Source organism: Ambystoma mexicanum, chromosome 3q (genome assembly GCF_040938575.1).
Source record: "Ambystoma mexicanum isolate Mex_15411 chromosome 3q, UKY_AmexF1_1, whole genome shotgun sequence".
Taxonomy (NCBI): domain Eukaryota; kingdom Metazoa; phylum Chordata; class Amphibia; order Caudata; family Ambystomatidae; genus Ambystoma; species Ambystoma mexicanum.
The window spans coordinates 1,001,744,926-1,001,772,043 of NC_090926.1; the positions used below are offsets into that span (position 1 = coordinate 1,001,744,926).

Consider the following 27,118-nt stretch of genomic DNA (forward strand, 5'->3'; position numbering starts at 1 on the left):
CCTGAGCTAGTACAGACTGATATTAAGAGTTGGGGGATCTACAAACCACTCGGATAGCTTACTAGAGTCTTACTGCCAGGAGTACTTTAGGGAAACTCCCCTAACACCTGTGAAAAGGGGGGGGGGTTATTCACTTTCTCACTGGAAATTGGTTGGCAGTGTTTCTAGCATGCAGGACTTTGCTTTACACGAGAATGTGGGGGGCTAGCGGATATAATGAAGGACCCTCTCCCCTGTAAACACCCCCCCACCCCCAGGTATTCTAAATTGAAAATGCAAAGATCTGCTGCACTCCCTAAACCTATGTTTTGCTACATCCTATAAGCCCTAGTGACATCCTTCAGTTTCATATTTATTTGCCCAAACTGTCTCATGCTAAACAGCTGCTCTGCTCATTGAACCTACCCATAATCAGTTTGCCAATCTGTCTTTAATGGAAAGAGTGGTTCCAGACCCTTTGAAGCAGGTGGTTTTGACCAATCCCTTTCTGAAAAATAACGGTAGATCCATTGGTTCTTAACATCAGGGCTATTGCAGGTCCTTCTTGGCCTGCCAAGGTATTGGAGAAGGTGGCCAGTAGCCAACTTGAGTCAGATTTTTGTTTTTACCCGTTCCTGTATGGCTTCTCTCCAAAGCTCAGCATGGAATCTTCTCTACTCACTGTCTTGGGTGAACTGTTGTAAGCAGTTGACAAAGAACCTCTCACCTTTGGTGATGTTGGACATCTCTGCTGCCTTTGATATAGTTGATCATAGCTTGCTTTTGAGGCGCTTGATCCACTATTGCGCAAGATCCTTCTCTTAAACGTTTTTGCTCCTTTCTTTCTGAAAAAGAACTAGGGAACCTTATTTGCAAATGTGCCATTATCTAGTGTGAAGATTCTGCTGGCTTGTCTTTTTGTCTGTCATTTGTAACATATATATGCAGTGTTGGGGAGCAGGGGCGGATGTCCCAGGCCCCTCAGCGATTTAGGACGAGGAGATTGTAGAAGGAGATGTTGTAGGGGAGCTGGGAGAATGTAGAGGGCAGAGGGACACCCATAGAAGTTAGATTGTAGTGGAAATGTAGTGAATCCTGGTAATAACATTGTGTGGAATGAGGCTCGATTTTAGAAGTTAGATGCCATCTTGAAATCGAGGCCTCGTGTCATAGCTATGCCAGTATGTTTAATCCCATTCCGAGGGTTAGAAGGGTGTGCGCGCTCCTTCTGCTAGCAGCCATGCAGAAGATTAATTCATTGGAGATACACAGTTCTCCATTGTGTATTATCATTAGTGCATGTAACCCAGAAGGAATGTGCCCTGCAAGACCAAGAGAGGGCCAGAGTTGTTCTTTTAATTGTTATCTCAAGAGAAGTGGGTGGGAGCTTTAGGCCTTCGTGAGTCCAGATCTTTACGTTATAGCGGCCAGGGGCCCCCAAGCCCAGGACACAAGAATTTGAGTGCACAGACCAGCCCAAGACCCCTGGCCATAAAACTGTACATTGGCCAATCTATCAGGAAGATCAGAGAGCAGGGATGGATTGCCCCCACCATGGGTTCATGTGATGTGTGCTGCGAGGTGTCAGGGGAGAAGGTAACACATTTAAGGTCTGTGTGGGAAAGTTGTGGAGGCGCCAGCAGGGTCTGGGCTAGAGGGGAGGGTTCATGTAATTCTGAGAAGTTACCGGAACCTCGAAAGTATCCACCACACATGTCCTTGGTACCAGGTGCGCTGTAGAGTTCTGAAATAATTAATTGTGTAACCAAATTGCCAATTGGAGCCTTTGTGCTCGATGACGGAAGAAGATCCCCACGTTGAAGGAGATGGACAGAAGATGCTGGAACCAATCACCTGGCATCCTGTATGGAGCAGGCTATATGTGTATAAGGTTGCACCAACCAGCTACATGGATTTGTAACCTATGACGACGTGTATCTTTAAAACCCATTGCTTATGCTGGTTTTGTCAGAGGGCTCCGTGGCAGCAGAGTTCTTTGCTGGCACGTACTTGTGTTTTTGTGAGATTAAACCTTGTTCTCATTGCAAGAGGTGTGCTGGGCCTTTTTCCCTAGTGCGTTATATTTATTTTGGTGTGAGCGTTGAGGGGCTACTCTACAGCAACCACTGGTACATACAGCTAGTTTCCCCTCTTCCCTTGTTTACCGATGATGCCCAGGTATATGTGTGTGTGTGTGTGTGTGTGTGTATATATATATATATATGTCTATATATATATATATATATATTTCTGATGTTTGTTAATCTGCTTAGAATCACATGCTGAGCATAGTCCGACATCCAGTGGTCACTGCGGAGTATTGCATTTTGTTTTTCGTAGTCGAAAAGGGTCGTCGACAAGGAGTGTCTGTAACACTATCCCTATAGTGACGTACAGTGTACCCACAATCCATCACGCGTCGAGGTCCCTCAGATTGTTTTTTTCTGCCTAGTTATTGGTCACCTTATGCGAAGCTCCTCAAGAGACATTGCGAAATCATTTCCTCGACCCTTGGTCATTTTACTATTATTGACTATCACATAGATCCCTCCCTCGACGTAGCTGCCAAGCTGTTCTCCGCCGGGCAAGATCTTCGACGGAGGGACGAGCGGAGGAGATCCTTCGGCGCTGCCGAACACGTGGCCGGGCCTCGCCGGCCTAATACAGTAGGGAGAGTGGGGTTGTTGGTCATTTCTTTGTTAACACTCTGAGAATGCCTTTCTCTTTCCCCTCCCTCTCTTTCGAGGTCGTAATCACATTTCATGCCCTCAGCTATGGAGAGGACACCCTTTAGGTTTTGTCCACGTTGCAAGGGCAAGTTTACCTGGAAGGACGAGCACCGTTGCTTGCCCCTCGATCACAAAGAGGACGGCTGTGCGGCCTGTAAGTTACTTAAACCCAAAACTTTAAAGGACCGCAGGGTCAAAAGGTGGGAAGCCTACGCGATGTCTAGGTCTGACACCTCGCCAGCTGCCGCTGCCGAATGTGACGACAGTGATTACACGGCCTCCGCAACGGAGGTTGTAGACCTCTCGAAGGAGTGTTCCCGCTCCTCGTCGTCCGTCCCCAGCCCCGACAAGCCCCGCTCACGCCCCGCTTATGGGGATGAACACCCCGGCGACAAGGACGAACACAGAAAAACACATAAGCACATACCCCACGGCACGCATTCGTTGAATACGAAGGCAGCCATAGCGTCACCATAAGGGTCGCAAGCCCTCCCCGCCACCGCTTCCGCGACCGGCGACTGGGCTTTCTGTAAATAAGGGCGCTAACCCCAAATCCTCAGCCGACGCACCTCACAAGACTGCGTACGTTGCCAGTAAAGACTCTGCATTGTCTAGCGCGCCGTCGGCCGCTCCCTCGACGGAGAAGCTGATCGCCGAAAGCCTCGCGCGTATAGTTTCTAAAGACAGCCAGAGACGGACGACGGGTGACACGTCGAAAACCGCTCACATGGCCAAAGAAACTCTGAGGATGCCGGAGGGTAGGCTGGGACAGCTCCCACCGTCGACAGAAGACCCTAGCCAGCGAGAGGGTTTCTCAGAAGGCGAAGGGACTCTATCTTCGACGCTATGGGACAGAACTAAGCAACTACAGGGAGAGGGAACTCCCTTTTCACTCCCGGACCGCTCTGGCCTACCTTACTGGACTGTAGGGAGGTTCCAGTCATGTATGGACAAGCTAGACAGGTTCATGACCGTCCCAGAAAATAGGACACCCAAGAGGCCAAGGGAGGTACTCCAGGAGGGGCCATGGGCTAAATACCCGAAGCTCTTTAACCCCCTACAGGAAGACATGAACTCTTACAACCTCACTGAAGAGGACTCTCACTTCCAGGAAGAGGATGAGTTTGTGAATAATGAAGACCAACAAGAGGGAGAAGGTTTTCATGATGACACTAACATAGGTGAGGAGGGCTACGAGGAGGACCCAGGTGAAGGTGGCGTACAGCCCTGGCAGTCATCCGGGTCTACAGACCCCGACATTATAGACATTTCTTCTCCTCAGACCACACCGGTCAGGAACCCATCTCCAGTAGACGATCAGCCCACCTTCAATGCGCTACTGAGGAAGGCAGCTGCGGTTTCGAAGTTGAAACTGGGGAGGTCACCCCAGATACTGATTTCGTTGAAAGGATTATTAAAGAAAAACCTCCCACTAGTCAAACTATTCCTATCCTCGCCTCGGTTAAGAGACGACTCACCCCATCGCTGTCCACCCCCACGCTGGTAAGAGGGGTCAATCCAAGAATCGAGAAATTGTTCTCACCCTCTCAGTCAGACCCATTATATATCAGGGGTCACTCAGTCCCGGACTCCTTAGTGGTGACTAACACAAGGAAGAGGGCTGGGGTTCCACTGTGAACCAGCGAGGCTCCCCCAGATAAAGAAGGGGAAAAAGCTCTATGCCTTGGGCAAAAGAATTTCCGCCTCGGCAGCATTTTCAATTAGGATTGCCAATAATAATACATTTTTGGCAAGCTATGCTGATGCTCAATGGGGAAAGCTTAAGCAGGACATTGAAGAAGCCCCCGAACCTCTAAGAACTCGCTTATTGGTTACAGTTACAGAAGGAGCTCTGGTCAACCAGAGCATCATTAAGAACACTCTTGATGCGGCAGAAACTGCTGGGCGTTCTATGGTGCAGGGAATTCTGCTGAAGCGTCACGTCTGGCTTCGCAATTCGGGTTTCAAGGCAGAAACGCAGGCGTCACTCATTAATAAGCCAATAGAAGAGTCAAATCTCTTTGGAAGGGCAGTGGACGACGCACTGGAAAATGCGAAGAAAGAATTTGGTACCATAAAGACCTTAGACCAAATCTCAAAGCCTCCAAACAGGCGGGGATTTGGGAACAAGCGCTTTTTTCGTGGCCAACGCCAACAGCAGCTGCAGCAACAGCATTACACTGCGGGCAACTAGCCCTCTAATCAGGGTACCAGTAACCAGTATAACCAAAGAGGACAACGCCGTGGCAAAGACAGAGGCTGGGGGTCCAGCCCCAGAGGCACCTCGGCAAGTAACACCAAATGACCCGAAGGTTCGGGTCCCCTCCCATGCGTCTCCGGTTGGGGGCCGGATAACATTGTTCCTTTCAGCATGGGAGGGAATAACATCAGACCGGTGGGTATTGTCAACCGTAGCCCACGGGTACTGTATAGAGTTCAAACGACGCCTGTCACCAGAACACCTCGTCATCCTCCTGCAAGAAATAGAACTGCTACAGAAAGGAGCAATAGAGGTCGTGCCCCTATCTCAGGTAATGGAAGGTATTTATTCAGTGTACTTCCTTGTACCCAAAAAGTACCTAACCATGCGCCCTGTACTAGATCTGCGCCCAGCGAACAAATTTGTAAAACCACAAAAATTGCGTATGTTAACATTACAGGAGGTAATTCCCCTGCTATCTCAGGGGGACTACATGACAACACTAGATATGAAAGATGCATTCTTTCATATTTTGATGTTGCCAGCGCACAGAAAATACCTCAGGTTCATGATAGAAGGCAAACACTACCAGTTCAGAGTGCTACCCTTCGGCATAGCGTCTGCACCAAGGGTATTCACGGAGGTACTGGCAGTGGCAGCGGCCCACCTGCGCAGGTTGTTCATACCGGTATACCCTTACCTCGACGATTGGCTCATAACAGGGGAGTCCTACGAGACATGCTTCTCAAACACCCAGAAGACCGTAGACCAGTTCCAACTGGGCTTCTCCATCAATGAGAAGAAGTCCAGCTTAGACCCCAGCCAAATCAAACAATTCCTAGGGGCTCTAATTCAAACAAAGGACGGCCTTGTCTTCCCCTCCAACGAGAGGGTCCAAAATATACTGTTTCAGATCCCTCAATATGTGGCCGGTCGAGAGGTGACGGTACGCAAAGCAATGCGCTTGCTAGGAATGATGGCGTCATGTATTTATTTGGTACCTCACGCGCGCCTGCGCATGCGCCCAATGCAAGAGTGGCTCAACAGCCAGTGGTGTCAGGCCAGCGGACAATGGGACGATCTAGTGGTGGTCTCGCAGGCCTTGGTTCTCTCTCTACGGTGGTGGTCGAAGGAAAACCTGGTAATAGGGAAACCATTCGCCACCCCCGCAGTGGAAGCCACTCTAACCACAGACGCATCCATCACAGGATGGGGGGCTCACCTATCCCATCAGACTGCTCACGGAGTCTGGACTCCGAGCGTAGCGTCCGAACACACAAACTTATTAGAGCTACTTGCGGTGTTCAAGGCACTAAAAGCCTTCCAGACACACCTACAAGGGAAGACAGTGATGGTCCTCACGGACAGCACCACAGCCATGTACTACCTCAACAAGCAAGGGGGCACTCACTCTCCAGGACTGTTTAAGCTGTCCCAGAACATCTGGAAGTGGGCTCTCAGACACAACATGTTCCTATTGTCACAACATGTACCAGGGGAACTAGCAGACAAACTCAGCAGAGACTTCGATCTGCCCTCAGAGTACGAATGGCGGTTACACGAAGACATAGTCTTCGACGTCTTCACACAATGGGGCTTCCCAGAAATAGACCTGTTCACAACTCTGGAGAACTCACAATGCCTAGATTACGCCTCCAGATACCCACAGAACCGCTCCAAGGGGAACGGTCTCTGGATACCATGGTCAGGGAAATTTGTTTACGCTTTCCCCCTCCCCACCCCCGACTCCTCTGCTGAACAAGATAGTGCACAAGATGCACCAGGAACCAGTCACCATGATACTGATAGCCCCGATGTGGGCCCGCCAACCATGGTTTGAGCACCTGATGGAGATGTCCCTGTCCCCACCAGTGAAACTGCCCTGCCCATACAACTTGCTGTCACAGGACAAGGGCAAGACACTACACCCATGACCACAGAACATGAACTTAGCAGCCTGGCTCCTGAGGTCATAGATTTTGGCCATTTACAACTCCCTCAGAGATGCATGGACATTCTCAAAGAAGCTAGAAAACCCAACACTCGCCACTGCTATTCGTGGAAGAGATTTGTCATCTGGTGTAGAGGTAAGAGCATTAACCCAGTCCACTGCTCTCCCACACAAACTGTCCTGTACCTGACCCATTTACTGGACTCGGGTCTAGTGCTCAATTCTATTAAAGTCCATCTAACAGCACTTTCTGCATACACCACCTCTCAACTTAAGGTGTCATGGTGGAAAGTCCCAGTTATCAAAGCCTTCATGGAGGGGGTAAAGAGAATACACCCTCCGATAGCAAACCCAGCTCCCGGCTGGGACCTTAATGTGGTACTTACCAGGCTCATGGGCTCACCCTTTGAACCCATGCACAAGGCAACTCTTAAGGAACTCACCCTTAAGACTGCTTTCCTAATAGCTATCACCTCCATTAGGAGAGTAAGTGAACTACAGGCTCTTTCTATTCTAGACCCCTTCGTAACAGTTCACAAAGATAAGGTGGTTCTACGCACACACCCAAGGTTTGCACCGAAATTCATATCGAAATTCCATGTCAGCCAGTCAATAGAACTACCAACGTTCTTTCAAAACCTTTCCAATTTGGGAGAAAAAAGCCTGCATACACTCGATGTGCGCTGAGCTGTCATGTTTTATATGGAAATAACTAGGCCACTGAGAAAGTCTGATCAGTTCTTTGTCTCGGTGGCAGCAGGAAGAGAAGGAGATGCAGTCTCAAAGTCCACTATATCTAGATGGATTGTTCAATGCATCACACTCTGTTACACTCTTGAACTACCCTTCAAGCCAAGAGCACACACTACTCGAGGCACTGGGGCATCCATAGCATTCATTGCAAACGTTCCCCTTGAGTCCATTTGCAAAGCGGCAACCTGGAGTTCTGTACACACCTTTACAAAACACTACTGTCTAGATGCTCACTCTAGATCTGATTCCCAGGTGGGACAAGCAGTATTAAGACATCTTTTATCTACTGTTCCTTCTCACAACCCGCCTCCAACTCCGGGTACTGCTCGCTAGTCTATGCACAGCTTGTGATTTTAAGCAAATTAACAAACATCAGATGGTTGTATCTGCTTAGATTCACATGCGCCCACCCTTCCTCCCCGCTCGGATGGAAGGAACATAGACATCTTTCTACATCTCTCTCTCTTTTCTGTACTCACTGACGTATAGAAGGCTCCCTCAGGGCAGAAAAAATACAGAGGGACCTCGACGCGTGAGTGATTGTGGGTACATTGCACGTCACTATAGGGATAGTGTTACAGACACGCCTTGTCGACGTCCCCTTTTCGACTACGAAAAACAAAATGCAATACTCCGCAGTGACCACTGGATGTCGGACTATGCTCAGCATGTGAATCTAAGCAGATACAACCATCAGAAATGCTTTTATTTACGGTAAGTAATGCATCGTTATATATATATATATATATATATCTTTGGATTGAGAGAAGATTTTTTCAATCTGATGGCCTGCATGGACAAGATTGGTGATTAGATGCCCATCAATGGCCACCATTCTCCAGAGTGTGTGAACTTGGGTATTGGCAAACCCTGCTTCAAAGTTATATTTCTCCTAGTGGGGGATGTCCTGCGATTTTGGCTGTAGTAGGTGCCTGCTCTGCAAGATAGTGACATTTATACAAGGACCTGACATGAAGAAATTTGATTTGAATCACGCCGGCAATGGGAATCTACTGACAGTGACCTTGTGCTGGCACAATGCAGTCCCAGCATCCAAGACTGGCCCCTCATTCGTTCCACTACAAAGGCTATTTCACATTATTGTCCTGTCTGGACTATGGCATTTCTATTTTTAAGGGACTTGTTACATATTTCTTGTGGCCTCTACATGCAGTCTAATGCAATTGCTTTATTAATAATTGGTGCAGGGAGTTTTTGGCCGCATTAAGTGCAAACCTATTTCTACAGACTTTAAGATTATCAGGCCTTGTGGACCGGCCCAAAACCATAACTCGCCATTTAGTGACCACATGTGAAGTCTCCCAGAGTAGCCATGATGGAGTTGGGATTTAAATCACCATTCACGTTTCAAAAACTGGTCCTGCTGTGTTCTCTCTTATTAGGCACTGTGCTCTCCCTAGTAACATTTCGTCCGCTGACCCGCAGGTATGAGAAGCAACTGGAACAAGAGGAGCAGTCTCTTCAGCAGCAGCGGAGGCGGCTCTACAGTGAGGTCTCAGAGGAGAAGGAACGCCTCAACCAGCAGGCAAGCAGGTCAGCCCTACCATAATTTGCAGATGGTCTGGTGGGTGCAGTAAATGGTGACCAGTGATTCTTTGGGTGACAGTGAGACGAGAATTACATTACCTCTAATGGTTACCTGAAAACATTCAAAATGCCTTCATGCCCTTTCCTTTTGCTGTCACGTCCTTTTTAAGCTCATGTAAAGTCGGGCATGTGTTCTTTTAGATTGAGTAATGTTTTGCAATTGACACACATGCATGGAAATACTCTAGGAAAAGCCCCTGTTTTGAGCTTGGCCTTTCCTTGGTAAGGGACAGTAAACAAAATCAGTTGTTTATATATAAATGGTTTGGGCTGCAAAAATCAGAATTTGAAATGTCCCCCGCTTCAGATAGGAAAGAACGTTTGGATGCTAGCCAAGGTAGATCTGAAAACGAAGCATGATCTTCTGCTGATGCCATGGGTATGAAATGGGCAGATAAGGAACCCGACAATGCACTACAAATATTTCCATGTCTATTACAAGCAGCGAATGGGGCATTTCTTTCCTGTCCCTCCTTATGGCCTATTTATGATGTATGGTGTCTGCAACCTGTGGCTTTTACAGATTCTATGGACTAGGACTTGCATGATCCCTTACCTTTCCCTATTCTGGGTATAGCTAAGTAGTCCCAAACCTCTCAAGACCCAATGGTTGCAGACACATAGGACCACCTATAAACACTCACGTAGCCTAAGCAGGGAAATGTTTCCCCTGTAGGCGCTTCCACGCCCTAATCTGAGACACTCACTCCTTTATCTAAAGAGGAGTGCTCTGACAGAATGAGCCTTATGTATGTTGAACAGGGATAATTTCATGGTCATAATTTTTAAAAACACGCGATCCACACGTCTTAGTTCTATGAATAAGTAGCAGGAATTTGCTTTAAAAAAAACAAAATGCAACCATTACAAGGAATGTTATATATTATTGGCAAAACGATAAAAAGGGGCAGGTAATCCAGCCATTGTGTTTTTTTACCTGGCCAACCTCTCCCTTGGTCTCTTTTTGGTCCATAGTAAAAGACAGAATGCCTGCTCGATCTAATTTATTGTTGATGTTTGTGTTGGGAAGTTCGGTCTTCGTCATGGAAGAGGGAGACTGGTGTCTCCCCTTCATTAAGCAGTCTGTTGGCCCACGTGCACACAGATGGAATCCTAACTCCCTACCTAAACACATCCCTACCCCCACTATATATTCATTTTACATATATATATATACACACACACACCTACCTATTGCCCTGCACAGACCCACCTACCTACCTACCTATACACACTCCTATACCCCCTCCCTTCACACACCTGTACCTAGACACATCCCGTACCTTCATACACTCCTGCATCTACTGTAAGCAAGGGATGGTATCAAAGCAAGACAGGGTGTTATTAAACTGTAAAAATGGGTGAGATGAATGTCCACTCTAAACCTAAATCTAAGATGGGAGCAAGCTACGATTATCAAATAATAATAATATTGTCCTAGTGGAGTATAGTCAAATAATGGCCTATACTAAAAAACATATTGCCAATCCTTACCTCTAATTACAAAATAGCGTGAGATAATGTTCACAAAGGAATAAAGAAGCGTTCTTAAATAAGTCAGGATGTTGATGCCAGAGTCTCCCTTACCCACGTTTGAAGCATGGTACACAGCGGGACTCTTGAGCACAGCACACTTCGAGTTTACAGTTAATTTTCCACTGTCAGGGCCTTCAGTGCCCAAGTTTCTTTATACAAAGTCTCTTGCTTCAGAGGGCCTGATATATCACAACACAAAAGTTCCTTCTTTTTCTTCAAGTCTGGTGATTACTCTTCACCCGAGGATTCCTTGGGCTCTGATCCCTTTCCCAACGTCAGCCTCCCTCAATCGCGCTCAGACCAAAACCCATTGTGGACATCCCTCTGTCGTGTTCATGTTTGTCACCACAACGCAGTTCACTTAGTTTTTCAATTCACCACATGTCAAAGACTTTCGACTGTAAATTGGGTTTTGACTCGACCCTTGTATGACCATTTAGACTTATCTCACCGGTCTCCCCTGTAGCCTCTTGGTTCTTGGAGTTTTCTTAGTTTAACATATCCTCCTTGTTCAGGAGCGGGTATTCGTTAGTCTTTCGAATGAGCGCCCATACAGTGCCGGACCACTCTAACCCTAATACCTCAGTTTTTCATGAAAGACCTTTTTCTATTATCTTCTTTCCTTTACGTAAATGTTGCTACTGCACCTTTGAGTTTAACACAGTCCTGTTTACTATCGGTTTCCTCCGACTCACCAGCTGTGCTTAACTTGTTGGCTTTTCTTCCGCTGGAGTCGAGGACGATACCACGGCGGCAAGCTCGCGTCCCTGCCCTGGCGATCAGTGCAGGAGGGCCCTGTGTACCGTTGACATCTGCCACACAAATCGCCAGCTGCAATTCCCGCTCTTACTGTTCCTTTATCTAAGTCTTTGAGGGTCTGAGTTGGAAAGGGCAAGGGTAATTCCCTCCTTGTCGTCCTTTCGGTTTCTTTTGCCTCTTTCCTTCGTTTGAACTGCTGTCCGGGAATAACTACTTTCGCGTGATTTAGGCTTTGCTCAAAGTGGGCTCCCGTGCTCCGCCTTTTATCCATGTGGGGAAGGGAAAGGGCCGTCAGGTGTGTGTAGTTATTGGCAATTGCCTGACTCTGCCTGGCCCTTGTGTTGGGACATGTCAGGTAAATGTCTCTGGTGTTAGTCAGTTGTCTTTCACAGTGTGAGAAAGTGTTTGTGTAGGAAAAGGGGGTAGAGCTTTTGAATATCCTAAGGCGTAGGATGGCGGAAAAGTTGTTATAAGCAAGAGGGTACCCACCGGTGTCCTATTTCCACTCCCCGAAGACCCCCCCATCCAGGTGATCCTTCCGCACTGGTCCACCCCAGGAACTAGATCCAATAGCTATGGCTGTATCCTGGCCATCTGGATAATGGATCCCCGTAGCTTGCACCCATTTTATATTTAGGTTTACCTTATTATCTTACCCGTTATACAGTTTAATAAAGACCCTTGAACTGTGATCATTTTTGTTTGTCTTTACTGTTGCTACCATGAGTTCCTTAGAGAGCGGTCAGTCTTTTATTATATTTTAGCAAGGTACGTCACACCTCCACCCCTCTGTTCTCTCTGCTGGGTCTCTGGTTTCTTGTTTCTAGATATTTTCATGATACATTATCTCTTATTCTCAGTTATTAATGGTAGCTCCCTTTTCTTGGTTATCCACCTCTCGCCAAGCCATGCCCTTAATTTGTACTGCCTACATTCTTTAGAATCTTGTAACATAGGCCATTTTGCTCTTTACATGATTCTGACCTGTTTATGGCAATTCTCATAGCTTTCTTTATTTCTCGTATTTCTCACTGTCCCTTATGTAAGATGTTCTACTCCCATGTACTACTGGTGACTTCTTTTCAACTTCCCATCCTGGACTTTCTGGCTTTCAGTCAGCTTCATCCTCCAAATTATGATTAGCTTTTGTAGGTATTTTATAGCAAGCACTGTTTGACTTTTTCAGTGTTCCAATCTTAATATAACCGTCTTCACAACTTACATTACTTTTCTTAACTTCCCCTGGCGGTCTCACCCTTCCGAAAATCTCCAGGTACCTTCCTTCAGTTTGGTTGACTTTCTGGGGCTAGGCACTCGCTCGGGTTTCCTTTTTCGGTTTCATTTCCCTCTGCATCAGGCTTCAGCTCGGTCCTGTTCTCTGCGCCTCTGTGCAAGGTATGGTTTAGCAACCACTCTCTGATTGGATGTTCCAGTGCTCACGATGTCTGCTGCTGTCGGCGTAGTTATGCGGACTCCCGGCCCACCATGGTGCTTCAGTGATCCTGATAGCAACTTCAAGCAACGGTTCACCCACTGCTGGTTCAGCCATCTTGCTGGCTTCTCTTGATGTTCCTTGCTTCTTCAATTGCTGTCGGCTCCACATCTTGATGCTGCCCCGCACTAGTAGACATCGCAAGCTGGCATGGCTTCCACTCCTTATGATCTATCTGCGTCCTCCTGATCTACTCATCTTCCTTACATACAGGTTTTCCACTAAGGCACAGTCCTCTGCTTCAGGAATCATTGCGTAACAAGCATTGCCTGAAGCCAAAGGAACAAAAGGTATTGTATTCCTTGTTATAGATAGTACCATATATGCAGATACGGTAGGTTGCAGAGGGAGTGCCTTGTGGGAATGAGTTGTTGTCCCATTAGGGGGGTGTCCCTCCCAGTGAGTTCCCACTTGCCCAGATCCATAGAGAGGGTCTTGCAGCGTGGGCTCACCTCCTTAGACTTAAAGTGGGCAGTTATTCCCTCAGGAATCCTCTCTATTCGTCACATGCTCTTCCGATTATAATGGTGGCCTCCCCTTCTCCAAGAAATATAAGGACCATCATTAATTAAGATGGTTTTATTTTTCTTCCTTTGAGGATTTTGATAGATCGTCTCAGGGAATTAAACTCAGTTGGATAGTTTCTTCCCAGTCCCAGACGGGTGAATCTTGAATGCCGTAAAGGTTTCACAGGACCAGAGTGGAGAATATTTTTTGAGACTTTCTGGATTGAAGGATTTAGGAGTGTTGAACCCTTTAGGAGTGTTGAACCCTTTGGGAAGATGGTGCCAATAATTACTTTCTCAGGGATGCCAGGTACAGCAGCAGTATTCATAGGTGTTGATTGGCCTCTGATTTTTAGCAGAAGAGGAACTGTAGGAAAGATTTCAGCATCCCAGTGGACACAGGTAATCTTGATGACCTCTCATCCTTGGATATCTTCGGGATACAGTTAATTCGAGGGGATTGGGTCCTCCGACGTATTCCATATCTATAACAGGTAATGTCCACAGCTGTGCTGCTTCGGAAAATCTTCGGCGTCTGCATCAATGACGTGAATGCGCCGCCCCCGAGGACCTCCTCCGACGGCCGACGTCACCCAATGTGATAAGTAGGACGCACGACATGAATCTCGGTACGCCTCGACTCTTTGGAGTTTGCTGTTTTCAATTCTCGGTTCGTTGAACCTGTTTGGTTTTTTTGTGAAGACCTGTTCGTGGCGATGTCTACTTCATCTTCAAGCCCGCGTCTGGGCTTCAAGAAAAGCGGGGACTGTGGGTCCAATATGTTGGTCACGGACTCGCACGACGCCTGCCTCTGGTGCCTCGGGGAGGCCCACGATACGGACGACTGTGTCGACTGCCAGTCGCTCACGGCAAAGGCCTTGCGGGAACGCAAGAAGAAGCTGTCGGTAGGTCGGGTGTCTCAGCCCCGGAAGTCGAGGTCTATGGGGCTTCCGACGATTGACTCCAGGGGCGACTCTCCACTTCATCGTCGGAAGTCCAATGGGTCTCCTTCCAGGAGTCGGTCTCGCCACTCCTCCGCCTCTTCGAGGCTTTCCCGGAAGTGCCGGTATCGGTCACCTGCCCCGTCCTCTTCCGAGGACTCCGCCCGTCGGCGGGTGCCTTATCCCTCCATGCAAGCGACACCGGAGGAATAGGCTTCCTTCAGGAAGCAGATGCTAGCGATTCTTGAATCGCAGGGCACCGTTCCGTCCGCGCCTCCGAGTGGGGTCGGTCGGCACCGGTCGAGAGACACCGCTCGTACGCCTTCGGGCTCGGGTGGTCGGCACGGCTCGCGGGAGAGGTCCCGCTCGGACAGGCGTAGCCTTTCTCGCCATGCCCGTTCCAGGTGCCGGTCCTCGACGCGCTCGAGACTGCGTGATCCTGTGCCGTCTTCGAAGAAGACGTCGACGCCTGTGGTGACGAGGTCGTCGACGATTTCTCTCGAGGCTCTGCCTCCGAGGGGGACGTCGACGCTGTCGGCGCGTAGGTCGTCGAGAGACACGCTCGGAGCTCCGGCTTCGAGGCCTGTGTCGATGCTGGCGGCGCTGCAGCTGACGTCGACGCCGATTCGCTCGGCGCCGTCTCGTTCGGCACCCTCGACTCCTTTCGAGGCGGTGGTGTCAGAGAGGCCCTGTGGGACGGGGTTAGCCCCTAGAAAGGCTCTGGCTAAGGTCAGGCACTGGTTTGGTCCCCAGATGTCTTCCTCTCCCCGCCTGGAGTACATTTCAGAGGGTGATGAATGCTCTGATGACAGCTTGGTTCCGGTTACGGTACCAGATGAACTTATCTCAGGCCATAGCCAGTTTGGTGACCTGAGGCAGTCACTGCATGATGCCAGTGGACTGGACACCTCTCCGGAGGTGGAGTTTTGTAGGCCAGAGCCTGGCACTCATGCCGATTCTTCATCTCGGTGCCTTATGTCTCGGGTCACAGAGTACTTGGGTTGGTCAGCTCCCCCAGGGGAGTTCGTTCAGGATGATCTCACGGACATCCTTGATCTTGGTCCCCCCACTGACCCGGTTTTGCCGTTTCATATGGCTCTGCAGAGAAGGGTGGCGGTGGCTTGGACTGCTCCGGAGAGTCTCCCGGCAGTGGGCAAGTCTTTGGCGTGAAAATACCGTCCAGCTAGTAGCGACCCCTGCTACTTGTCCAGGCACCCCACTCCGGAGAGTTTGGTAGTGCAGGCGGCTACTGCCCCGGCAAAGCAGGTGTCGTATCCTACCATCCCTCCGGATAGGGACGACAAACGTTTTGATGGCTGGGCAAAGAAGGTGTTTTCTTCAGGGGGTATGGCGCTTCAGGCGGCCAACTCCATATGGGCCTTGTCTCGTTTCACACAGACTCTGTGGAACTGTGTTGCATTAGCGGCTGAACGTATTCCCGCAGGGGACGAACGGGATGGTTTCCTTGCTATGGTCCAGGATGGCAAGGATGCCATGTGTGAGGCCGTTCAGTCGGGTTTGGACATGGCAGATTGTATCAGCCGGTCCATGGCAGCGAGCATCGTAATAAGCAGGTTTGCGTGGTTGCGGAAGTCTGGGTTCGCTCCTGATGTGCAGGCCCGGCTCCTCAACATGCCCTTTGACGGTGAACACCTTTTTGGCAGCAAGGCTGACGAGAGCCTTGAAAGGTTGCAGACCTCCAAAGCTGCAGCGAAGTCTTTGGACGCTGCAGTTCACCAACCTCCGCCTTTTTGTCCTAGGGGACAGCAGTGGAGGGGTGGTTCCTTTCGCTATTATTCGTCCTTCAGTAAAGCGAGAGGAGCTAGCAGTCAAAGAGGCCACCGTAAGAGTGCCAGAGGTGTAAACAAGGGTACTCGAGGTGCCAAGGCCGCTCAGGCAGTTGCCTTTTTGCACTCAGGCAATGCTGCAGCCGCTACCACTCAGTCATGAGGCCGGGTCCCATGGTTCGCCGGTTGGGGGAAGGCTGGCGCAGCATCTTGTAGAGTGGCAAGCCATTACTTCAGATGTGTGGGTTCTGGAGATCATAACCCACGGCTACTGTCTTCCTTTTCGGCAGAGGCCTCACGACAATCCACCTGGGAACCTCTCTTTGAAGAGTCCGGATCCGCTCCTTGCGCAGGAAATTCAAGCCCTGCTGGAGAAAGGCGCCATAGAACTGGTTCCTGTAGCGGTGAGGAACAAGGGATGGTATTCCCCTTATTTTTTGATTTCGAAGAAAGACTGGGATTGAGACCCATCATGGACTTGCGCGGTTTGAACAAACTCTTCAGGAAGGACAAGTTCAAGATGGTTACTCTCTCTCAAGTCCTCCAGGCCCTTCAACTTCAGGACTGGTTGGTGTCTCTCGACCTCAAGGATGCTTACTTCGTTGTGCCGATCCATCCCAAGCGCAAGAAGTACCTGAGGTTCGCGGTTGGCGACTCGCACTTTCAGTTTTGGGTCCTGCCGTTCGGATTGACCTCCGCCCGAGGGTTTTCACCAAGCTCATGGTGGTGGTGGCAGCGCACCTCAGGAAAGGGGGGATTCACATCTACCCCTACCTGGACGATTGGTTGATCAGGGGGAGCTCTCCCGAGCAAGTCCTGGATCATCTGTCCGTCACCTGCCACTCCATTCACAAGCTGGGCTTCTCCCTCAATTTAAAGAAGTCCCATTTGACACCAACGCAGCGGCTCCAGTACATTGGAGCAGTGCTCGACACATCCCTGGGGCAGTGTTTTCCTCCCCAGGTGAGGGCACTTCACATTCAGCAGATGGTGCACAGGTTTCAACTTGCCCAGAATCTCCCAGCGTCCGAGTTTTTGAGACTGCTCGGCCTCATGGCATCCTGCATTCTTCTGGTGCCAGAGGCTCGTCTGCGGATGAGATCTTTGCAGTGGGCACTCGAGCTCCAGTGGTCTCAGTCCTCCGGCAGGCTGTCAGACACTGTTCAGGTGCCGCCCTCGGTCGCCCAGGACCTTCTGTGGTGGGCCGTCGAAGGCAATCTGATGAAGGGGGGCCCATTTTGGCTGCCCTGGCTGGAGGTGACGATTGTGACGGACGCATCCCTCACGGGATGGGGAGCTCATGCCAACGAGATAACAGTCAGCGGTCGTTGGTCTCCGTCGGAGTCCAGACTCCATATCAATCTGTTGGAGCTGAGGGCCGTCAGGCTAGCCCTGAAGGCTTTTCTGCCGACTGTGCGAGGAAAGAGTGTCCTGATTCTAACGTCGTCTTCCCTACCAAGACGATCTGCTCTCACGGGAGGGGGGGGTCAGGTTCTCCATCCAGAGGTCAGATCCCTCAACCTTCACGCTTGGCTTCTGAAAGGTTGAGGTATAAGGATTGCGACCTCCCTGAAGACATGATGGAGGTGTTGCTCTCGGCCAGGCGGCCGGCAACAAAGTCTCTGTACTGTTGCCGTTGGAGAAAGTTCTGCGACTGGTGCAGAGTTAAGAATGTGGATCCTTTTGAATGTGACATTCCCATGGTTCTGTCTTTTTTGCTTTCTTTGGCCCACAGGGGCTTGCAAGTGGGGACCATTAAAGGTTACCTGGCAGTGCTGTCCATCTTTAAGCGCTCGTCTGAAGAATATTCCTATTTTAAGATTCCTTTAATTTCTCCGTTTTTGAAAGGGCTCACTAATGTATTCCCTCCGTCACCTTTTCTTGTGCCTGGTTGGGATCTGAACCTTGTTCTTAAGTTTCTTATGGGTGCTCCGTTTGAGCCTTTACATTCTTGCCCTTTGAGACTGCTAACTCTTAAAACACTGTTTTTGGTTGCGGTTACTTCCGCTCGCACAGTGAGTGAGTTACAGGCACTTTCCGTTAAGCCACCCTTCACTGTTTTCATAAGGACAGGGTTGTCCTTAGAGTTCGTCCTTCTTTTCTTCCGAAGGTGGTTTCGGATTTTTTCAGGTTATTCTTCCGGCGTTCTATCCTCCACATCCTGGTAAGGAAGAGGAGATGCTCCATAGGCTTGATCATAGGAGAGCTTTGAGCTTTTATATTTCGCGCATGTCCCGAGTGGACGACCAACTTTTCATTGGTTACGCTGGAAAGTGTTTGGGACAAGCTGTGACGAAACAGACTTTGTCTCGTTGGATTATTTTAGCTATCTCCGAGTGTTACTGCTTGGCGGGTAAGGACCCTCCGGCTGGCATGCGGGCCCATTCTACCAGGGGAGTGGCTCCGTCTACTGCCCTGCAGAGGGGTGTTCCTATTTGTCACATCTGTGATGCAGCCACCTGGGCTTCAGTTCATACTTCTGTACGTCACTACTCCCTCGATTCCATCAGAGGGCAGGATCTGGCCTTTGGCAAGGTAGTCCTATATTCCGCAATTTGATTGGGCATGCTAAATTTGTGTTCTAAATTCTTTTCTCACCTCCTTGCTTGGTACTGCTTTGGGAGTCTGTCATAGATATGGAATACGTCGGAGGACCCAATCCCCTCGAAGAACAAGTTACTTTCTTACCTGGTAACGTTCTTTCGATGGGATGGTCCGACGACGTATTCCATATCGCTCCATCCCTACCTTCCCCGCTGCAGAATTTCTTTTGCGATTGCAGCTTGCGTTCCGCAAGGCCTTGTGTGTCTGACTGGCAGAAAACTGGTGGCACACGTTCTGTGAAAAAACTATAACTGACGCTATGGGCGTCGTGCGTCCTACTTATCACATCGGGTGACGTCGACCGTCGGAGGAGGTCCTCGGGGACAGCGCATCGACATCATCGACGCAGACGCCGAAGATTTTCCGAAGCAGCACAGCTGTGGACCTTAGCTGTCATAGATATGGAATACGTCGTTGGACCATCCCATCTAAAGAACGTTACCAGGTAAAGTAACTTGTTCTTTGCTCTTATGGGCATCTGTTTTCTCCACGCGTCAATCGGTGCTTTGGCCCAGACCCCATTGATCTGAACATCTTTATGATTTTGAAAGGGTTGTGATATACAATGGAACACCTGGGCCTTATCTGGATCCTTCCCCTTTTTTCCTTTCCACTGCTCTGCCACTATCCACTGGAAACTGGAAAGGATGGTCTTACTCATCCTGTCTCCTGTCTGATGTGGTGTTTAGGTTTTGCGCTTTGCATGTATGGAATTTTTCTAGTGGTATCTTCCCTGTTTAGGGTCCCTGGACCATTCGTTTTCTCGGTGATGGCATTTTTTCAGGAATGCAGAACCTGGAAGGTGGTTTACATTCTTTCCTTGGTTCTACCAGTTTACCAGGATTTTTAAAATATTTGACGGCCTCAAAATGGGCTTTTCGTCTGGATAGCAGTTTCCAGGAAGGGTTGCGGCTGTTATAATATACCCTTCTGGAGAAAAGGTGTAAGGGCACTTATGAACTGTTCCAAGGCCAGGGTTTCTAGAACTTTAGGTAAGCTTTCTTCCAGGCCACTGAGTAAGAACATGTTGTATTCGGCTAGCTAGTTCTAATGGGCTTTCACTCAGAGACAATCGGATATTGTGACATTTTAGCCAGTAAAAAGCCTCAGTTTGGTCGACCCTATCCAACAAGACTCTTTTAATCTCAGGGGAAAAGATGTTGTCCCTTGGGGATATAGGTGTTGGTATGAAATCTGTATTTCTCCCTTTAAAACGGGTGAGATAGTAGACCTTTAAGTCGTCATCCCAGTTAAGTTGGTGTCATGGCCACAAGCCGCAGAACACAGAAACTACACCATCTAGTGATGGGGACAATGGGTCACTTGACTCACTTATGTCCCTTTCGGACCTATAAACACAGGGGACCTGGCTGGACTCATCCTGGCGCCTTTGGCCCCAGGCTCATATAGAGATGTGAGCAGAAACACTTTATTTCAGTGCATGAATGCTTTTATTTTACAAGAACTTTCCAGGAGCTGAAAGCCTTTATTCCAGAGAGCATCCTCATGTGCTGACTCATCGGGTGTGGCAGGCAGGCCGAACCTGGTGGGAGTGGCTTCAGAAGCTCAGCTATATAAGCTGCTCCATCCTTAAGGCCGGTGCTTCACGTTACTGTGCACTTACGTGCAACATGACGCTCACCGCTGCTTGGACCAGTTTACTTACCTTTGAAACCAGGCATTCTCCTGCATACTCCCCTCCGGGAAACCGGTGCTTCATCGCTTCATCTGCAGACTCATCTCCTGACATCCAGTGATCTTGATCCCGACGCCGCAGCACCGCCCTCTGCATCCACGAACTCGGACCCTGTGAAGCAGAAGATGTCATGACCACAGTTAGGGGGCAGAAGTTGTGCCACAAGCAGGCTCCCACCAGCATCATGAGGTCCTTAAAACCACTGCAAAAGGGCTCATGGAGCCAGTCCTAGCGCCTTTGGCACTAGGCTCATATGTGGTAAGGAGGGACTGTTCAAATGATGTCCCATTTATGTACATGGGGCTTTAAATCCAACATGGAAGCAACCACATGATTCTGTTCCTGTGAACCAAACCATGCGGTCTAGTGTCTTGGGTGTGGCTGGGACTTGGAACTACTTTACCTGGTACTATTTTACAGGGGCTATATAAACCACACCCAGGCTGCAGAACATGCTTTGCGTTATTCTGCAACTAGCAGTGTGACGCTCACCGTGTCCAGCTCCTGGTCTTCAGCATCTTCCTTTAGTCCTGCAAGAACAAGATTATTCTGTCTTACCTGCGAATACACCATCCAGCACTCGGCATCTCAACCGGGCTGCAATTCGTGGAACCGAGAGAAGAAGAAACATCACTCATCTGAGTACTAGCTTAAAGACTTCTGGCGAACCGCTACCACAGCTGCTGCTCGAACATCGCAACCTGCAGTAACGAGAAAAGGAAAAAACAATATTGGAGCGCGCACGCTTCCAAAACATCGAATTCTATCAGTCTCATCTGAATTCCATTGCACTACGCTGTGCTTCCATCCGGAGTCCCACAGCGACATCCTGCAAAGAAAAAAGACATTCAGGTTTGCTTTCAATATACAATAACCGCACAGTGCTTTACTTACCTTAACGGATCCCGGAGGCCAGATTTTCATCGGGCACTCATCCACTCGCAGCACCACAGCGGCCTATAAGGAGAAGAAGAAAACACAGGTTAGCTTATTACCACCAGTCACCACACAAGCGCAGAGGGCGAAGTTGGACCCAAGCAACCTCACCCCCGGGAGGGTAGCAACCGTGCCCCAACGCCTCCGCAGAGACCAGGTGAGCGTAACGGAACACAAAGCCTCTTCGAATCTCTGCCTGGGCGTTACGGAAACTTCTGAAACTGAGCAGTTGGCCCGATTACTGGGAGAGTTACAGGCTGACGTTCATGCCTCAAGACAGGAAACCAATGCCCTAAGGAGGGATCTAATTGTGAATCGGGAGTGGACAGATGAACTAGCAAGGCAAATGCTCCAGGCACAGGCAGGCCGGGTCCCACTGCCCGAGAATGCCCCTCCTGCCACGCCGCCACAGCCCACGCCAGTACAGGTGGTTCTTCCAGGGGGGGGTTCCCCTGGCCCGACCAGAACGCTTCACAGGCGATCCGAATAAGTACGCCATCTTTATGAATCAATGTTGTCTACATTTCTTGTGCAGACCTGGGGCTTTCCCCAATGATCGAGCAAGAGTGGCATTTGTACTCTCATATTTGGGAGGTAGTGCAGCGTACTGGTCAATACCCTTGGTAAACCAGAATGATCCTTTGCTTCGAGACTTCAGAGGTTTCCAGCGTGAAATGGAGAAACTATTTGCACAGCATAATCAAGGGCGGGCTCTGGACAATGAACTGTTATCACTACGGCAGAGTAATCAAGACCTACTAACATATATCGCTTCCTTCAATTGTCTGATAGCACAAACTCACTGGCCAGGGGAGAAAAGAACTACGCTCTTTTACCGAGGCTTGCGAGGGGAACTTAACCCAAGTAGTAAATCCCCCGGAAAGATGTGCTGAATACTTCGACCTGACAGTGCAGCTAGATCACAGATTGCAGGATCGGAAGATGGATCGGGCCAAGGCAGAGGGGTGGTTGGCCTATGTGCGACCCAGTGAGAATCAAACCAAATCACACGATCAGCCCATGCCATTGCAAATTGGAGGCTTCAGAACCTACTCACCAAGGCAGAAAGGGAGAAAAGGAGACAGGAGCAGCTTCGTTTGTACTGTGGTAAAGCAGGTCACTAGCTCCGAGAATGCCCGGTGAAACCACCCAGAAAAGCAGTTGGAGCAACTGACAAGGGTGGAGAAGAACAGAACTTGGGGAAACTCCAACGCCCGGCAAGCTTAGGGGTCCACTTGTCGAGCGGTGAAAAGGAACCTATACAGACCTCACATCTATTCATCCCTGTGCTCCTTGTAAACCACAAGCGACTGTCGTAAATACATGCCTTGGAGGCATACATTTACAGTGGGGTTGTGAGAAATTGCATGGACTAAGATCTGGCTACCCGGATAGGCCTTCCTCTCCGACAGAAGCATGTTTCGGAAAACGTCACAGCAGTTGATGGATCTCAGCTACCATTCGGCCCAATGACGCATTTCACCGAGAAGGTCACGCTTCTGTGTCAGAACGTCACCAAGAGGACATCACCTTCGATCTCATTGGCACTCCTCAGTTCTAGATGATATTGGGAATACCCTGGCTGGAGACCCACAATCCCAGGATTGACTGGCGTAAACAAGCTCTGACCTTTCCCCAAGACTGTGCCGACACACCGTTATAGCAAGGGATTCTCATTAAAAGGTCTTACCAACCCAGGTTCATCGAAGAAAGAAACCATGCTGGGCCTCACCAGTTCACTACCACCTGAATACCTGGATTACCAAGATGTCTTTCAAAAAGAGCAAGCAAACACCCTATCTCCGCACAGACTGTATGACTGCCAAATTGATCTGGTACCTGGAGCTCAAGTTCCCTGCAGCCGGATTTACGCCCTAACAGAACAGGAAAACCAGAATCTAAAAACCTGGCAAGTATCTGGCAAATGGCTTCATTTGTCCATCCAAGTCCCCTGCATCCTCGCCCCTCTTTTTTTTGTGCCTAAAAAGGAGGGAGCCTGAGAACTTGCATTAACTACAGAGCACTTAACCAGGTCACGGTAAAAAACCTCCATTAGCGCTTATCCCTGAGCTCTTGGATCAAGTAAAAAACGCTCAGATATATACAAAATTAGACTTACGAGGGGCCTATCATCTAGTAAGAGTCAAAAAAGGAGATGAGTGGAAGACGGCCTTTCGCACGAAATATGGCCTTTATGAATATCAGGTTATGCCCTTTGGACTATGTAATGCCCCGGCGGCGTTCCAATTTTTCATGAATGACATGCTGCGCGAAGTGTTGGACGTCTGCGCTCTTGTCTATATTGATGACATTCTTATCTATTCGACCACCAAGGAGGACCACGTCAATGTCCGGGCAGTTTTGGAGTAACTGCGGCAATACCGGCTATATGCCAAATTGGAGAAATGCTTCTTTCATGTGACGGAGGTAGAATTCCTCGGCTTTATTCTCACACCACGGGGCGTACGCATGGCCACGCGCAAGGTAGACGCTATTCTTAACTGGCCCTCACCGACATCCATAAAGTGAGTACAGAGTGTACTCGACTTCGCCAATCTTTATCGCCGGTTCATTCCCGGGTTCTCCCAGATTGTCCACCCAGTCACCTCTTTACTACGGAAAAATAAACAATTTAATTGGTCCGCAGAGGCAGAGAAAGCCTTCCAGGAGCTAAAACAAGCATTTACCACAGCACCAATTATACGGCATCCTCGACCAGAATTACCATAAGTGGTCAAAACTGATGCTTTCAACATAGCAATGGGAGCAGTCCTGTCACAACAAGACCTCCAAACAGGTCAGTTGCATCCTGTGGCATTCTGGTCTCGCAGGTTTTCAGCCACTGAATTGAATTATGCAATCACTGATAAAGAACTGCTAGCAATTAAGGCAGCGTTCAAAGCCTGGAGGCATTATCTTCTTGGAGCTAGACATAGTCACCGTCGTCGGGGATCATCGCAATCTACAATATCTGAAGACCGCTAAAGCGCAATCATCACGCCAACCCCGCTGGGCTCTCTTCTTTGCGGAATCCGACTTAGTCATCACTTATAGACCCGGAGTACGCAATGGAAAAGTGGACACCCTGTCTCGCATGAGTGAGGGAGAAGAGGCATTCACTATACACCAGACCCTGTGGGCATCATCCCTGAAGGACGAATCCAAGGCATGATTGCCGCAACCACCACTCTAGACAACTTAAAATCTGACCTGCAACACTTGATGAGACCACCAGCGCAAGAGGAATGGCTAGGGAAGGGAGACCGGTATACGATCGTGGACAACCTACCATACTATCAAGGACGATTGTACATCCCGGATAAGAAATTACAGAATCAAATCATCACAAACTATCATGATTCATTAGTAGAAGAGCATCTGGGAATAGCCAAAACCCACGCTAAAATGAAGTATTACTGGTGGCCAACTTGGCCAAAGGACATTGTCCAGTTAATCGCAACCTGTAGCACTTGTGCACAACACAAGTCCCAAAAACAAAGTCCTGCAGGTCTGCTACATCCTTTAGAAGTACCCCCAGCACCTTGGCATACGCTTTCAATGGATTTTATTACAGACCTTCCCTCCTGTAATGGATACAATACCACCTTAATCGTCGTAGATCTGTTTTCCAAAATGGCCCACTTTATTCCCCTGAAAGGTCTCCCAACTGCTTCTTCTCTGGCTACCGTGTTTTTGAAACAGATAGTCAGGCTACACTGGTTCCCATCAACATTGATATCAGAACAAGGAACTCAAGTTTGTTTCTGCATTCTGGAAAAGGTGTTGTGAAATTGCCAAAATCGACTTCCGATTATCTACAAGCCATCACCCCCAAACCAACAGCCAGACCGAACGGACTAACCAGACCCTCGAGCAATACATAAGGTGTATGCTGCAACAAACCGAGGATACCTGGAAGGACATACTTTGGTTAGCAGAATACGCATATAACTCCATTCACACAAGTACGGGACAAAGCCCATTCTACATAGTGTACGGTCGACATCCACGGACATCCGTTTTTGACCCACTCAAATCATTAGAAATGCCCACTGTAACGACCTTACACAAAACCATCACCCAGGTTTTTAAGGAAGCAGCAGAGCATATTGCCAGAGCCAAAGAGAAACAGAAGCAGGGAAGCTCCCAACTACCAAGTCGGAGACAAGGTTTTGTTAGCATCCAAAAACATCCCCCTGACAGGACCACAGGCTTTCTGTCCCAGATATCTGGGACCCTACACTATCAAGGCTGTGATTAACTCTGCGGCCATGAAATTAGAATTACCGGCCCACATACGTATCTTCCCGGTGTTTCAGGTCTCCCTCCTAAAACCATTGAGACCAGGTACGCGGGTCTATACTCCACTGATCCCGCAATAGTTGAAGGAGAACCAGAATACAAAGTTAAAAGGATTCTATACTCGAAGATGGTCTGTTCCAAGTCATAACTACCTTATTTATTTATTGATTGATATACTTATAGCACAAGCTTTGTATAACATTTCATATAACAGATTAAAATTCCATAACTCGGCAATAAGAAAATAAATATTATACACATTCAAATTTTGTTCAGATGTTGGCACACAGAACACAGTACCTGTTATAAAAGACATTTAAAAATCTGTACAAGATGCATGTAGAATCTAACAAAGAAATATATTAAATTAACTACCTTATGGACTGGAAAGGTTATGGACCCCAAGATCAGACCTGGGAACCCAGTGAGCATGTCAACGCTCCACGATTAATCATGCAGTTCCACTGCAATAACCCCACTAAACCAGGGCCAAGGGGGAAACCACCCATGAGAGGGGCCTTGATGGGGGGAGTGCTGTCATGGCCACAGGCCCTAGAACACAATCTAGTGATGGGGCAATGGGTCACTTGACTCGCTTATGTCCCTTTGGGACCTATAAACACAGGGGCTCTGGCTGTCCTGGTGCCTTTGGTGCCACGCTAATATAGAGATGTGAGCAGGAACACTTTATTTCAGTGCAGGATTGCTTTTACTTTATTTCAGTGCAGGAGTGCTTTTATTTTACAAGAACTTTCCAGGAGCTGAAAGCCTTTATTCCAGAACACATCCTCATGTGCTGACTCATCAGGTGTGGCTCCCTAGGCCTGGTCTTCATGTGCTGACTCATCGGGTGTGGCAGGCAGGCTGAACCTGGTGGGCGTGGCTTCAGAAGCTCAGCTATAGAAGCTGCTCCATCCTTAAGGCCGGTGCTTCGTGTTACTGTGCACTCGCGTGCAACGTGACGCTCACCGCCGCTTGGACCAGTTTACTTACCTTTGAAACCAGGCGTTCTCCTGCATACTCGCCACCAGGAAACCGGTGCTTCATCACTTCATCTGCAGACTCAACTCCCGACATCCAGTGATGTTGATCCCGACGCCGAACAAACTCAGACCCTGTGAAGAAGACGACAAGGTAAGAACATCCATTCTAGGGCCGTGCCGCATTTGAACCCTGCGTGCCTCCTAGTTAACAACTTACCAGCTACTGTACTGCTGCAGCTTCATTCCTCATTCCCTCCGGCTGTCGCCTCGAACTCCGCAGCTTCTGCCGGGCCGGCAACATCACCTGCAAGGAAAGAAAGCAAAAGAGCAAACATCAAAAGTGGAACGGACCGCAA

At 48.9% G+C, this 27,118-nt stretch overlaps 1 protein-coding gene across 3 annotated transcripts in view; it reads left to right on the forward strand.

Moving 5' to 3' along the window:
• Positions 1-27,118, forward strand: part of CEP131 (centrosomal protein 131) — a 1,227,592-nt gene that overhangs the window by 877,233 nt on the left and 323,241 nt on the right. For all 3 annotated transcript variants that reach the window (XM_069655164.1, XM_069655163.1, XM_069655162.1), the window contains one exon: positions 9,059-9,166. In XM_069655164.1, coding sequence (XP_069511265.1) covers positions 9,059-9,166 — 108 coding nt within the window. The remainder of the gene's footprint in view (positions 1-9,058; positions 9,167-27,118) is intronic.